This window comes from Podarcis cretensis (genome assembly GCF_951804945.1).
Source record: "Podarcis cretensis genome assembly, chromosome: 3".
In the NCBI taxonomy this organism is placed as follows: domain Eukaryota; kingdom Metazoa; phylum Chordata; class Lepidosauria; order Squamata; family Lacertidae; genus Podarcis; species Podarcis cretensis.
The window spans coordinates 43,779,018-43,793,631 of NC_137172.1; the positions used below are offsets into that span (position 1 = coordinate 43,779,018).

The 14,614-nt window shown below is 43.7% G+C and overlaps 1 protein-coding gene across 1 annotated transcript in view; it reads left to right on the plus strand.

Annotated features, from left to right (window-relative positions):
* Nucleotides 1-281: 281 nt before the first annotated feature.
* SRD5A2 (steroid 5 alpha-reductase 2) overlaps nt 282-14,614 on the plus strand; it is a 30,467-nt gene continuing 16,134 nt past the window's right edge. The window contains exon 1 of the mRNA XM_079969576.1: nt 282-654. Within this exon, the coding sequence (XP_079825702.1) occupies nt 314-654 (341 nt within the window). The 5' untranslated portion in view covers nt 282-313. The remainder of the gene's footprint in view (nt 655-14,614) is intronic.

A 14,614-nucleotide genomic window follows, 5' to 3' on the forward strand; every position in this document is an offset into this window, starting at 1 on the left:
CGGCTTTGGCGGCTCGGACCCTTCGATCTTTTTCTCTCTGCTAGAGAGATGGCTCCTGGCTCTCCGAGGGGGCTGAGCAGAGCGAGAAGTCTATTCTCGGGGACGGAGAAAGCACACCTGGAGGAAGCGCTCTGGCCATCCCTTGCTCGCTCGCTCGCCCCTCCTCTGGCTCCCGCCTCAGCTGCGAGCAAGCCAGCCCCCACCCCACCCCACGCCCTCCTCGCGAAGGGGGAGGCGGGCGCCCGGGCGGCCCTATTAATGGCGGGGCTGCCCTGCCGTGGCCGCCAGCGCCCAGCGCCCCCTCGCGAGCAGCATGCAGTGCTCGCCGAGCCTGGTGAGGTCCCTCAGCTCCGTGCTGCTGTCCTTGGGGCTGCTGCACCTGTGGCGCTATAGCCACACGCCCTCCCGCTACGGCAAGCACGAGGAGGAGGAAGAGGAGCCGCCGCCGCCGGCGCCGGCGCCTCCGGACAAGGGCGAGAAGAAGCCTCTGCCGAGGCGCCGCGCCCACCTGTCCTCTCGCTGCGCCTGGTTCCTGCAGGAGCTGCCCGCCTTCCTGGTGCCCGCGCTCCTGCTGGCGCTGCGCAGCCCGCCCCGCTTCGCGCCCCTGGGCTGCCGGCTCCTGGGCGGCATGTTCTGCGGCCACTACTTCCACAGGTAACTCAGGGGCTGAGGGGCGGCCGGAGAGCCCAGGGCACAGCGGCGCTTTCCCCCCGTTGTCCGCGCTGCCGCCAGGCGCCTCTCTGGTCCAATGCGGCTCTCGGCTTTCCGGGGCTCTGATTGGCTCTCGCCACGCCGAGCGCGCCCCTTCGGCTTCCGTCTAGTTCAGTCGCGAGGGCGCCCGGCATCGAGCCGTCTGCCGTCCCAAGTCCCCGTCGCTGGGCGCTTGCTTTGCCCGGTAAGTACGGCTGAGGTATGACAGCGCAGGTCTAGCCGTGCCTGCTCAGAAGCAAAGGAACTTTCTTATTCCCAGGTAAGTGGGGCCAGGATTGCAGCCATGGTCCCATCCCACCCATGGTGCAAATGTAAACGTTAGGATTTCGACCGCTTGCAAGCAAGGTGGATCGTAAATCGCTTATTGCGGGGGCAGAGGAGGGCAGGACATTCCCCCTTGGTAGCTCAGCCGGTAGAGCAGAGACTCTTAATCTCAGAGTCGTGGGTTCAAAGATTCTTGCGTGGCAGGGGGTTGGACTAGATGACCCCCGTGGCCTCACAGAACTCTACAGTTCTGCGATTCTATTCCGTCCAAAGTTCCATCGTATTCAGTGGAGCTTGCTCCCTGATACACACTAGGTAAAGGTAAAGGTACCCCTGCCCGTATGGGCCAGTCTTGACAGACTCTGGGGTTGTGCGCCCATCTCACTTAAGAGGCCAGGGGCCAGCGCTGTCCGGAGACACTTCCGGGTCACGTGGCCAGCGTGACATCGCTGCTCTGGCAAGAGCCAGAGCCGCACACGGAAACGCCGTTTACCTTCCCGCTGGTAAGCGGTCCCTATTTATCTACTTGCACCCGGAGGTGCTTTCGAACTGCTAGGTTGGCAGGCGCTGGGACCGAGCAGCAGGAGCGCACCCTGCCGCAGGGATTCGAACCGCCGACCTTTCGATTGGCAAGCCCTAGGCGCTGAGGCTTTAACCCACAGCGCCACCTGATACACACTACCTTTGACCAAGTCTCCTGAAACTCAGTGGGACTTGAGTAGGCGTGCATAGGCTTGCGCTGGAAGACACTGTCTGGCTTACTTCTGTCTGAGCAAACATGCACAGGATGTCCCTGCTTTCTGATCAGGGAGGAGCTGGAATGAAAACCACTTGCTTAGCAGCTTCACTCTGACACCAGAGTGTGTGGGTTTTTGTTGTCAATCTTCTGTTGATGATAATTGACACACATAATTCCCCACAACCTTTCATTTTTCACCCTTCACAACTGCATATATCTGCTTGTCTTATTCTGCTTCACAAATATATATACTAATGAATGTAAAGATATTTGTTATAACCATGGACAAATGGACAGAGTTTATTGGGAGGGCTGTGACAGGTTTGCTAGATAGGGCAGTGCAAAGTATTTAATGGACTAGGACACACTATGTGACATTAATCTGTGTCAATGTGCAAGAGTGCTTCCGGGAAAATTTATGATGGCAAGTGCCTGCTTTCTCATTGACACTGCATTTTGTAGCACGCCAAACCACCCTGTAAGCAAAGTAAAATAAAACAGATGGGGTGTCATGAGCAATTCCGGGAATGAAACTGGTTAGTGAACTTTAAACAACAGCCTTGTTCCCCTCTCCCGTTGCCCCAAATCATCTTCGTAATTTAATTTTTCAGTTTCTGAAAATGCATATAACAAACAACCCTTGTATATCCCCACCCACAATAAACGTTCTCTGCATATACAATGTCAATAATACAGTCAAATATTTAACAGGTTTGTAAATAGTTTAGAGCTGATTATATCAGTTAGGTGTCTTTACTGCCCATCTTAACAGATTGTCCCAGAGTGAGTTGTGGGTAACTGGTGGTGAGGGAACAACACTGTCCTTTCCAGTGTACTGAATAAACATGTACCAAACAGTTTCAAAATTGTCTTTGGACTTTGTGTTTCTGAGTGCTCTAAGGTGCTTCATTAGTTTCTCCATAAGGGCTGTATTCCGTAATCCATCCCACCATACTTCTGGAGTTAAGTTATAAGCTGTTTTACAGTGTTGTAGTAATATATTTCTAACTTGCAGACATGAGAAAGATTAGGTTCTTAAGCAGTAAATTCTTATGGTAATCTATAAACAGATTTAATAAAGCTAACCTCAGATCAGGCTGTATCACCTGTCCTGTAATAGAAGAACATTCTTCAAAGACAATTTTCTAAAATAATGGTATAGATTTTCATTCCCACCACATGGAATTATGAACCTAACTGTTGACATCCTCTCTAATTTAAAGAATTTGGATGAGAGCTTAATCTAGGGCATAAATAAACCAGAGAGGAAGCTGCAGCTCAAGATAAGAAAAGAGGTTGTAAGGGAATACCTAGTTGCTTTCAATTAATTCTAATCTCTAGGGCCTGATGAACAGCATCCAAGGATACTTAAGGAACTTGCAGGTGTAATCTCAGAGCCTCTGTCTATAATCTTTGAGAATTATTAGAGAACAGGTGAAGTCCCTATGGAATGGAGGTGAGCAAATGTTTTCACATATTCAGAAAGTATGGCAGAGGAAGACCCAGGAAACTACAGACTGGTCGGCTTTACATCATCACTATGACAAACAGTCCTATAACAGACAATTAAACCATCTGTCTGTGAGCACTTAGAAAAGAATACTGTGATTACTAAGAGCCAGCACAGGTTTCTCAATAACAAGTCATGCCAGACAAATCTCATTTCTTTATTTGATAGAATTACAAGCTTAGTGGATCAGGGGTATGCTGTGGATGTTGTGTATCTTGGTTTCAATCAGGCTTTTGACAAAGTCTCCCATTATATTCTTGGGAGAAGCTGGTAAAATGTGTGCTAGATGATGTTACTATTAGGTGAACTTGTAGCTGGTTGACTGACTGAACCCAAGACTGCTCACCAATGGTTCCTTATCATCCTGGAAAAAAGTGACAAGTGGGGTGCTACAGGGTTATGCCCTGCACCTGGTGTTGTTCAACATCTTTATAAGTGACTTGGATGAAGGAATTGAGGGGCTGCATGTCAAATTTGCAGCTGAAGGCAAACTGGGAAGGGTAGCTAATACCTCAGAAGATAGAATCAGGATGCAAGATTATTTTAACAGTTTGGAGAACTGGACCAAAACTAACAAAGTGAATTTTGATCCGGACAAATGTAAGGTTCTAAACTTAAGTAGGAATAATAAGACGCACAAATATAAGATGGGGACACCTGGCATGAAAGCAGTACATGTGAAAGGGTTTGAGGGATCTTAGTAAACCACAAGCTTAAAATGAGTCAACAATATGGTCAGATCATATCTGGAATACTGTTTCCAGTGCTGGGTGCCAAAATTTAAGAAGGATATTTGACAAGCTGGAAGATGTGAGGAGAAATGCACATAATGGGGTAAAAGGTTGGGAAACCAAACCTTATGAAGAGGAGCTGGGCCTGTTTCGCCTAGATAAGACAAGACTGAGATAGCTATCTTCAAGGGCTGAAGGACTATCACATGGAAGATAGAGCCAGCTTGTCTTCTTCTGCTCCAGAGGGCAAGACCTGAACCAATGGATTCAAATTATAAGAAAGGAGATTCTAACTAAACATTAGGACAGACTTTCTGATGGTAAGAGCCGTTCAATGAGAATGCACTACCTTGGAAGCTGGTGGACCCTCCTTCCATGGACGTCCCTTCCAACGCTACAATTATATGATTCCTTGATTTCACAAGTATGTCATAGTGCCAGCTGCAAATTGTTTTAAAACTGTTTTTCTGTGTGTGCCAAGTTGATCGGGCCTCATACAGTGTGGGAATTTTTATTTGCAAAAGGGAATGCAAAGATACCAGGATGGATACCCAGATCACAACCTGAGGTTATGGAAGCTGTGATATATTGCTAGTAGCAATGTTCTTAACTCTCAACATAATAATAATAATAATAATAATAATAATAATAATAATAATAATACAGATTACTCCCTCACTTGCCACATGAAAGTACTTGGGCTCATGTTCACATCTTTGTGAACATAAGTGTGCACAGAACAATTTATTAAACTGTTTAACTTAACAGGTACATATGGACTTGCCTTAAAGGCAGGGAAATGTTAGTTCTTGCCCTCCCAGAGCTCCCAGACTTCTCCGAGATCTTAGCCAGCATCCTTTGATCCAATAGAAGGAATTTATACAGTATGTAGCTAGTTTAAGATGCTGCTCTGTTGTTATTCTATGCTGCAGACTAGCTTAGCCAGGTGCCTTAGATTTGAGTCTAATGCACTAGACAATTTTTCTTGGATTACTGTAAACCACAAAACCCTCCAGACATTTTGCCAAATTTAAAAAATCTGCCTGGGCAGAAATTTCAGTCCTGAAAAAGATCATGTTTCTCGGGGGAAGGAGGACCATATTACAACCAGACCTGAAAAAGTGGGTGTGTCCTGGAAAAAGAGGACATATGGCAACCCTAGCTATGCGGTCACCACAGCTCGAACTATTTCTTAATCAAAGTTGATAATTCCACTCTACAAAGCTCACAACTTATGTTTTCAACCCAACTGGGTTAAACACAACTGTACTTAACTTTTAAAAGGATAGAGTAGAATAAACAACTTTGATACAAGTTTTTAAAAAGCTTGCACATGAATATACCATATGCATAAATGTCTCGAACAAACAGTAGTCTCCTAGGTTGCCAAACACACAAGTTAGACCTAGTGCTTCTGCTTATTAGGGCTGCCAACTTACTGAAACCATGTTTATAGCTACAAGATGCATTTTAATCATGGCAGGGGCAGAAGATCTAGAGCCTGGCAGAAATGATATTGGGGCTCAAGATGCTGGACAATCCCTATACAACATCCCTGTTGGCAGGCAATAGGTTTAAACCTGGGACCAAACTACATGCTGCTTGGGAGAGCCATGATTGGATCTCTTGACATTTGTATTTATTTATTTTTAAAAATAGCCACACTGGACTCCAAATGCAATCAGTCCAGCAGTGTTTCAAGAGGACTTGCTCCCATGGAATTGTGCATTGGATTGCAGCTTTCGGCTGTGATTAATAGAGATTGCTTTCAGGCAATTGTGTTTAAGACTTAGAATGCACCAATAAAGCTGACATTACAATTCATGTTAAGACTGGCTTTGAAAGAACAAGCAAAAGTAGAACCTTTAATGTGTGTGTTAAAGGCACTCTCTAAATGTCATGTTAAATGTGATTTCATTAAAAAGTATTTAAGGGTGGTTTTAATCTTGTTATCAACACTTTAATGTTGACAAGGATAAAATGAAAGTATACTCCTAATTAGACTTTATATTACATTAAGCTATGTAATAATATGACATTTGAGTTTGGCTTCTTGAGATTACAGCGATGGGTCTGGCAGATCCTTTAAGTGGGATGAAATGAATAAAGTTGTGTAGAAGACAAACTTAAATTGGCTAGTGTAAGAAAGAGACAAAAAATTATTAACACAGCACCAAGGAATGCTATAATAATTATAGTATATTTATTATTTGTACCCCGCCCATCTGGCTGGGTTTCCCCAGCCACCTTGGGTGGCTTCTAGCAGAATACTAAAATACAATGATTCATCAAATATTAAAAACTTCCCTAAACAGGGCTGCCTTCAGATGTCTTCTAAAAGTCCGATGGTTGTTTATTTCCTTGACATCTGATGGGAGGGCGTTCCACAGGGTGGGCACCACTAGCGAGAAGGCCCTCTGCCTGGTTCCTTAAATGGGAAATGCTAATGGGAAATGCTAAATGGACTGAGATGTTTCTTGGCAGTGTTGGTAACAAACCTGATGCAACGTGATCTGGTTTTAAACAGGCTGCTTCTTTGACAGGTGGCTGCTTTTGAGTGACTGCCAAAGGGTAGCTCCATTGTGCGCAAACATGGCCTTTGGGTCACAGAAGATGAAGGGGTGGCATTGTGATGGCAGGATCCTCCCCTAGCCTATGTGCTTTGATTATAATGTGTGTTAGGTTAGGATCCCCCTTGTGTACACTTCAATCCCTTTTCACATGGGAGCATGGTCACGTGGTCTAAGAAGTGTGAGGCCGCATCCCAAAACATACATCAAACATCAAAGCCTTCAAAGCTGTTGCTCATAGTCAACTGAGTATTAAAAATAAAGCCAAAGCAAGGGATTTCAGAACAACCGTCCCTCTCTTCCGGCATTCAGGAAGCTGTCAAAATCAAATGCAGGGGGGCAAGAATAAGTACTCGAACTCTGCTGCTTCCACTAGAGGGTGCTTGCATTCCTTGCATGGTTTTCCAGGGTTCTGCAAGATGTGTGAAGCCCACAGAAGCATCCCCATGGCAAAACAGGTCTATTAAAAGCTGGTTTTCAGTGCCCCTCTGAGCAAAACATTTTGCCTCCTCCCTTCAGTCCTCAGTGGAAGAAAAACATATAAGCAGGCAGCATCAACAAGCAAGAGAACCCTGTGGTGTGGGCCAAAAAGAAGAATACATGGTTAGGTCATCACTGGTTCAAAAGAAGAATACATGGTTAGGAGGTCTCTGGTTCAAATGCACATTGGGGTTTTTTTGGTGCTTTTAGAGCTGCTGTTACTAAATTGTCGTGCTAATACAAGCACAGCCAGATTTCTTCACAAAACATTCCTCTAACATCTCTGCATGTGATAAAACCACGCCATCACAATTTTTTTTGGCATGTCTGCTGTGGAAGCGGTTGGTACAATCCTTCCTAAGCAGTTCCATTTGGGTGCAGTGAAATCTTACAATATGGCATTTGGAGATTTCCATTTCCTGTGCTTTCGAGTCAATTACTTTTTTGGGGGGGTGGGGTTTTCAGTGCTGTTGTAATTATAAGTCTGGGTTTGGTAAGAAAGCCATCAATTACGATGAGACCGCATTATAACAGAAGCAGGATGAACCAAGTACACTGTAGATTTGAAGGTCAGCAAGCTGACACTCGTCTGCTTCTTTGGTATGACTCTACTGGGACAGGTACATATCCTGTAGCATTAAACTTCCTGTCCGTGGAAGTTCATCACACTCCCAGTTTGGCGCCTCCATGCTAGGTTGGTACAAGTCTCCAACAGTGCGCATTGCCCTGAAACAACCTGCATATTCAGAGCAGAAGAGTGAAAGCAGCACAAACATGGGCTAAGCATGGCATGTTGAGGATCAAAAACAGATCCTACCCATGTTTACTCAGGAAGACTGAGATTCCCGTGCACTTACTGCTCCCCATTGAGTGTGCATAGGAGTCCTACTGTAGGCCCTGAAAAGTGGTTTTGCAGCAGCAACTGTGGCGGAGAACCATGAGCAAGCTCACTTACACTGCTTGTGCATATATTTAAGATTTGCACTACAGTGTCTCCTATGGCACGCCGGTATAAAGTGTAATTTCAGGGCTATCAGATCTTCTTTACTGAGAGCAAACATCCACTGGTATTCTGAATACCTGTAAGAAGTGAAAAATATCACATAGGACAACTGTTTACAGCTTGCCTGTGATCAAAATTTCAGTCAGATACTAAATAAGATTTGGAAAGAAACTCTTGCTTGATGGAACTAGTATGGAAACAACAGTTTATATCCAAAAAGAATTATTTAACATCTCATGATTTAAGATTTTATCAAGACACAAAATGAAATCAAGAATCTGTCATTTCCCCTCCTATTTGCAGAGGAGAGGATGAGAATGTGACCGCAGTAATATACTGACTTATAGGAGCAGAAGCCAAGAGACAAATTAATCGAAAAAAGTTTTTACATTGCTTCTTTAAAAATCCATTTCAGTCCCACATTCATTTTTATTTTTATTTTTTGCAGCTAGGGGTGGTAACCACAAACGTTCACCAAATTCCTTGTGTTTCCCTTATTCATTTAATGTATGCACAGGCCTGTTACAAAAAAGTAATTACGCGTTTTTGCTACCTGGAGGATTAAACTTGACTTGCATATAATAATGACATTTATATTCCATTTTAACACAGCAAACAGTCCCTTTTTGTTCTTCCCACAGTTAAGCTTGCATAATAAATTTTGGAACTTCCTGCTCCATTAAAGCACCTAACTTTTTGAAGTTTGTGGTCTGGTTAAGTCATTCTGGCACATTTTCATTATTTTGGCAGATATATGACAAACAGTATAGCAAGAGGAACAAACTGATCTGTCTTCATAAAATGTCAAATGGCTATTTTCTAGAAGAATGGCAAGGGATGTTTTGTTGAAACATAGATCCATTGTATTTAGTATGCACTATCCATTTGAAGCACTATTAAATTATAAACCAACAACATCTTGAAGAGGTTTGTTAGGCAAAGGGAAGTACCTGGAAAGACGGTCAAAGGATCATTTGTGTGGAAATTTCCTATGCCCATTAGAATAATTTGCATAGAGCAATTTGCATCTGAACTTTTCCCAGTTTGCATTGGAACATTTTCTGAGTCCCTAGAACAGGAGTGCGGAACTGACCCCTGGGTTTCCTCCCCCTCGGCAGACAATTGTAATAGGTGGATTGACCGACCTGTCAATCACTTGACAGAACAATGATATCAGGTGACCCGATCCGCCCACCCCTTTGAATCAGGGCACACTGTGCCAGAAAGGAAAACCCAAGCCCAGTCAAGTGGGGTTTGAAGGTACCACTGATCAGCTGCTGTGCTGACTTCAAGCTCTGCTTCTCTGGCAGTTCTCTGTAGCTGATCTGTGGTAACTTCCAGCCCTGCTTGACTCAGCTTGGATGTTCCAATGTGGCATACTGTGCAATAAAGGACAAATGGGTCAGCATGTTACGTTCGACAATTGCCAGAATGAGAGGGGTCATGGCAGTTAAAATCTAACTTTAAGATATATGCTTTAATAAATAGTATTGTATTCTCTGACTTAAAAGCGAAATTATAAATCTTTGTGTTCTGCTGACTGTAAAGTTCTGTATTAACAGAAGAGTCTGCATGCTTGTGACACTAAGTGAAAAAAGGCCAGTAAAAGCATCACCATTTTATGTTTGCATGCATGTATGTACGTATGTGTTTGTTTATGATCTTTCTTTCATGGCTTGGAAAATGAGCAGGAATAAGAAACACTAGGTGGCGCCATAAGCCTTTCTACTCCCTCAACAGAGCTAGGCGTTCCAGTAGGTTCCTATGGGGAGATGCAGTCCTTGAGGAACTGCCATTTTTTATTCTTAGATAAAATCTCTTTATTTAATGGCTCTCCAGATCAACCCCAACAATGGCCAGGGATGATTGGAGTTGTAGTTTAACAGCACCTGGAAGACCAGAGATCCCCCCTCACCTAATTTAATGGGAATACCCTCAGGTGACTTTCTAATGTAAATTTATCACATACACCTTTAATAATAACTTAAGTATAGTCACTAGATAATTTTTCATTTGCTAGTGAAAGTTGTGTTTATCGCTATCATCTCATAAATGTTCTGTGTACTGTAGGACTGAATTGGCAGTCATATTTTTTTATTACGTATGCTGCCTCCTGAGTGTACTTCAGTGGCGGAGGGGGGGGGGAAATGGTACATTGGTGTTTTTGCTGTTATCTTTGGAAGCATTTGGTGCTTCCTTTGCCCATGGAGTTCTCTCATAATTGCCTGAGACTTGGCTCTCAGCTCCAATTCATAAATGGAGGAAAACAGCATGTACTTGGTTGATTCACTGCTTAATATGCACAATAAGATAAAAGCTACATTTGCGGCATCACAGCATGAACTCTTTGCAGGTTTTAATGAGATTGTTTATCTAATTGGCTTCCTTTAGGACAGGTTGGTGTTATGAGTTTGGCCTGTTACGACATGTGGTTGAGTCTGTAAGAATGGGTTTGCCTGCAATATCGCCCGAGTTAGGTCAGGGAGTGAAACACATGTTGGTGACTCCTGTTTTATTATTTTCAATTTGAATTGTGAGGGACATCAGAAAGGAAGTGCTGACAGATGGCTGAAGGAGGAGTACATTGGAGTTAGAGATGTGAAGGCCTTGGTGGGGGGACTGAAAAATTTGGGGGTAGGGAGAGATCCTCCCCCCCCCATTTTCTCTGAAGGCTTTCTTTCTTTCTTTCTTCGTTTCTTTATGAAAAATTGGGGGGAAATGATTTTTCATTATTAAATATTTTCTTTTAGAATGTTTGTGTTCATATATCCCTCCCCCCCCTCTCTATATACGTATATTTCTCGCAGTGTGTAACAGGGATACTTTTACATGAGGTTATGTACAGTATCATATCTTTACAATTCCAATATACTGAGGAGAAGCAAGTCCTGAGCTGTTGACTGAGAATACAACTCTCAAATGCAAGAACAAGATGCATTTCCACCTCTCGGATGGCACTACCATCGATTGATCACCACAATTCTTCCATCTCTTTTGACAAAGTTGCAACTCTCCATGGTTGCAAAAAATGCAGCAAAAAATAAAAAGGAAATCCAATCACGGGTCCCCAGCATAATTTGATGCTCAGAAAAGGAGTGGAGCAGCAAAGCAGGCTATAAAGCTGCCCAGCTGGTGCCTGATGCAACATCTCCTGTTATTCAGCTCAGTGTGGCTCTGTAGCTGGACAGCTCCCTTGCTATTCTGAAAGCCTTGCTTCTTATTCTGGTGGACAGCTCCTTAGCCTTGCTGGTAAAGTGAGAATCTAATCCATATGGTGTTGGTGATGTGAAGGGGACAAAAAACTGAAGAGCTCATAACCTTAGTGAAGAGATACACGCCATAGCAGATTTGTCCATCTGTTAAAGAATGTAAGCTTTCCAAGAAGCCACATGCTTCATTTGTGTAGGACTTATTTTGGCAGGGTTGAGAAGGAGCTGGGCAGCTGGCCAGGTGGAGCAATGGTGGCAACCAATGGATGCTGCCTTCTGCCACAGCCTTGGCTAGATTACAGACTGGCCACACATAGGCTCCTAGAGAAGAGCAGACTTCAGACTCATTCACACAAAGCCCAAACCTGCAGGAACCATGTTCTTCTGCTGCTCTTTCCACACTGCTCCCAGTGTCAGAGGAAATCTACACATTAGGTGGGAGACCTATGCTGGGCTCTCCCAACATTTTAAATGCTTACTTTGAAGCAGCAGTGGAGGCTGGTGCCCATTGGAACTGGTAGGGCGGAAGGCAGGGAGACCAACAGTAAGGTTGAACCAGAACCATTGACAAATAGAGCTAATGAATGCTAGTTATCTCTCCATCCTCCTCCTTACAGGGGCAGCAGGGAGACTAAAGAGGAGTTAGCTGATGGGGAATTCCACACCCTGGACTGGCTGCAAGTAAGAAGGCAGGCAAGTGGGGGCTGGCCAAGGGTAGACTGAGGGTGGTGGAGCAGAGCTCCATTTGTCCTTGTGGACTAGCCCCACTGAGTGGGGAGCTCTAGCTTTTAAAGGAAGAGCACTGCTGGGAAAGTTTGGTTTTGTTGCTTCAGCACTAACAGCAACTAGGTGGGCAGCGTTTAGATCACAGAAAGCTGTGTGGAAGAAAAGGTCCTCCACTCAGATACCACTAGTCAGGTCAAAGTTGAAACTCCCCATGATTACCTTGAAAGCAAAAAATAAAAAGGAAGTCCAATCAGCATAGTGTGTAGTTTGGCTCTCAGTGTGATGACAGTTCTATGGACTTTGTTTGTTTCATTACACACACACACACACACACAGTGGTACCTCTGGTTATGTACTTAATTTGTTCCAGAGGTCTGTTCTTAACCTGAAACTGTTCTTAACCTGAAGCACCACTTTAGCTAATGGGTCCTTCTGCTGCTGCTGCGCCGCCAGAGCATGATTTCTGTTCTCATCCTGAAGCAAAGTTCTTAACCCGAGGTACTATTTCTGGGTTGGCGGAGTCTGTAACCTGAAGCGTCTGTAACCCGAGGTACCACTGTACACCACTTGGTTGTAAGAATAACCTCAAAGCTAGTTACAAGAAGATAAAAAAATAAAGTAAAAAAATAAAATACAACTGTACTTTAAAACATATACAAGTTAAAATGCTAAAACAGATTGAAATTACCTGCTCAATAGCAGTTTTAGAAGTAGAATCTCCGAGATCAAATGCTTTCTTCTTCAACGTGGAACGTCTTGGAGATGGTAAAGATTCCGGTGCTAACCTTAAACATTTGCCTTGTGCTTAACTAAGACAGATGGAACAACATTGCCAATACAAGTACATACTTTTTAACCTTCCTTGCCAATCTGCCTTTCTTTTACCCATATGTCATTAGGCATTCAGGTTGCCAGTTGCCCTAACAGCTTGAGAGTGTTCATGGACCAGTGGCTGCTTACCTGTATGTCTGTGCAGCAAAGACGTAGGAATAAAGTCACATGCCACCTTGGCTTCAAAGCTTTCCTATGTTGAAATGTAAATAGAGGCAATAAAGTTCCAACAACATATAAAATTCTCCACCCTTCCCCATTCAGTTCTGACCTACTTTGGAGGTTGTCAGGGGAATTCAGATAGTTTTCTGATGTCTGTGGTCTTTTCATCTCCTGGCACTTTGTCAACACAAATAGAGAAGCATGCTGAGGATTTTAACCTTTTAAAATGCATTCTATTATGCAGAGCAGGGGTAGGGAACATTTGGCCATCCAGGTGTTGCTGAACCACAACTCCCATCAGTCCCAGCAAGCATAGCCAATGACTAGGGGTGATGAGTGTTGTAGCTGAGCAACATCTGAAAGGCTGATGGGTCCCTACACCTGATGTTGAGTCTCCAAATTTAAGTGCTCATGTATTGGATGCTGATAAGCACCAGCTTCCTTAATTGGACTGTGCTTGATTAGATGTTCAGATTACAATGACATTGCATTATGGAAGCATTAGTTTACTGAACTTCTGAAAAAATATGAGTTGGATTTATATATCATTTGCCCAAGAGTCATAGGATTATTTGATATGCATGTGTACAGATCATCACATTTTTAAGTAGCAGTTTATTATTAGCCACTACAGTAGCTGGAGTATTAAATTGCAACCACTTCCTCTTTCACGACAAGGGCTTGTTTTTTTTTTTTTGTTTTTTTTGTAGAGAGTTGCAACCTAATTTAAAAGACAAATCTTACTGTGCAATTTTATGCATGCTTACTGAGAAGTATGTCTCCCTGAGGTCATTGGGGCTTATTCCCAAGTAAGTAGATATTGGTTCGCATTGCAACCTTGATAAATTCATCATGACTTCAAATAGCACCTCCACATGTCTACTTAGAAATAAGTTCAATTGATTTCACAGGTAAATGTGAAAAAATGTATGATTACATCCTTTGGCACTTAATCTGATGGTTAAATTTTGCAGCATTTCTTAAAGCAAGAATTATACTTTGATGTCTTTAGATTGTTTGCAGCTGGGTCCTAGAAGGTACCATCTTAAAAGAGGCATCCCCTCCAATGTGAGATGAAAGTCAGAATGGCTCTTAAGATGGCTCTTAAGGTGGTGCTTGCCATCTCAAGTGTTTTATTAGTTTTAACATATATATCAGCCTTTGCCAACCTGATGTTGGCTATTAGTCAGGCCCAATGTGATTGGGATGCTGAGTAATCAATGCAGAAGTAAAGTGGGTCACAGCCAAATAAGAGAAGCCTCTCCCCTATGGTAGTTAACCCAAGGAAAACAGGAGGCAAAACTTCCACTAAAGCTGCTAAATTTCACTAGCCATATCAGCAATAAACAATGGCTGAGTGCTTCCCCCCAACTGCTAGCTTCACCTAGCCATGACAACAGGAAACTGCCTGTTGATCGGTTGCCAGGCAACCTGACAACAATAGCGGTGCTTCGGCTGCTAGAACAAAAGATAACACTAAGAGAGCAGCTGCATGAAATGTCTCACAGCAATAATGGCCCTCTTACAACTGTGAATGCTGAATAACAAAGCCCCCAAGCACCGCTCGTTAGCTGCTGAGCTTCAAACAGCGTTTCTATAGCAGCACCGTGAGAGGAAGACAAAATCAAATTCCCCAACTCCCTTTACCCCCAGCGAGGAAGAAGCGGGGGGGGGGGGG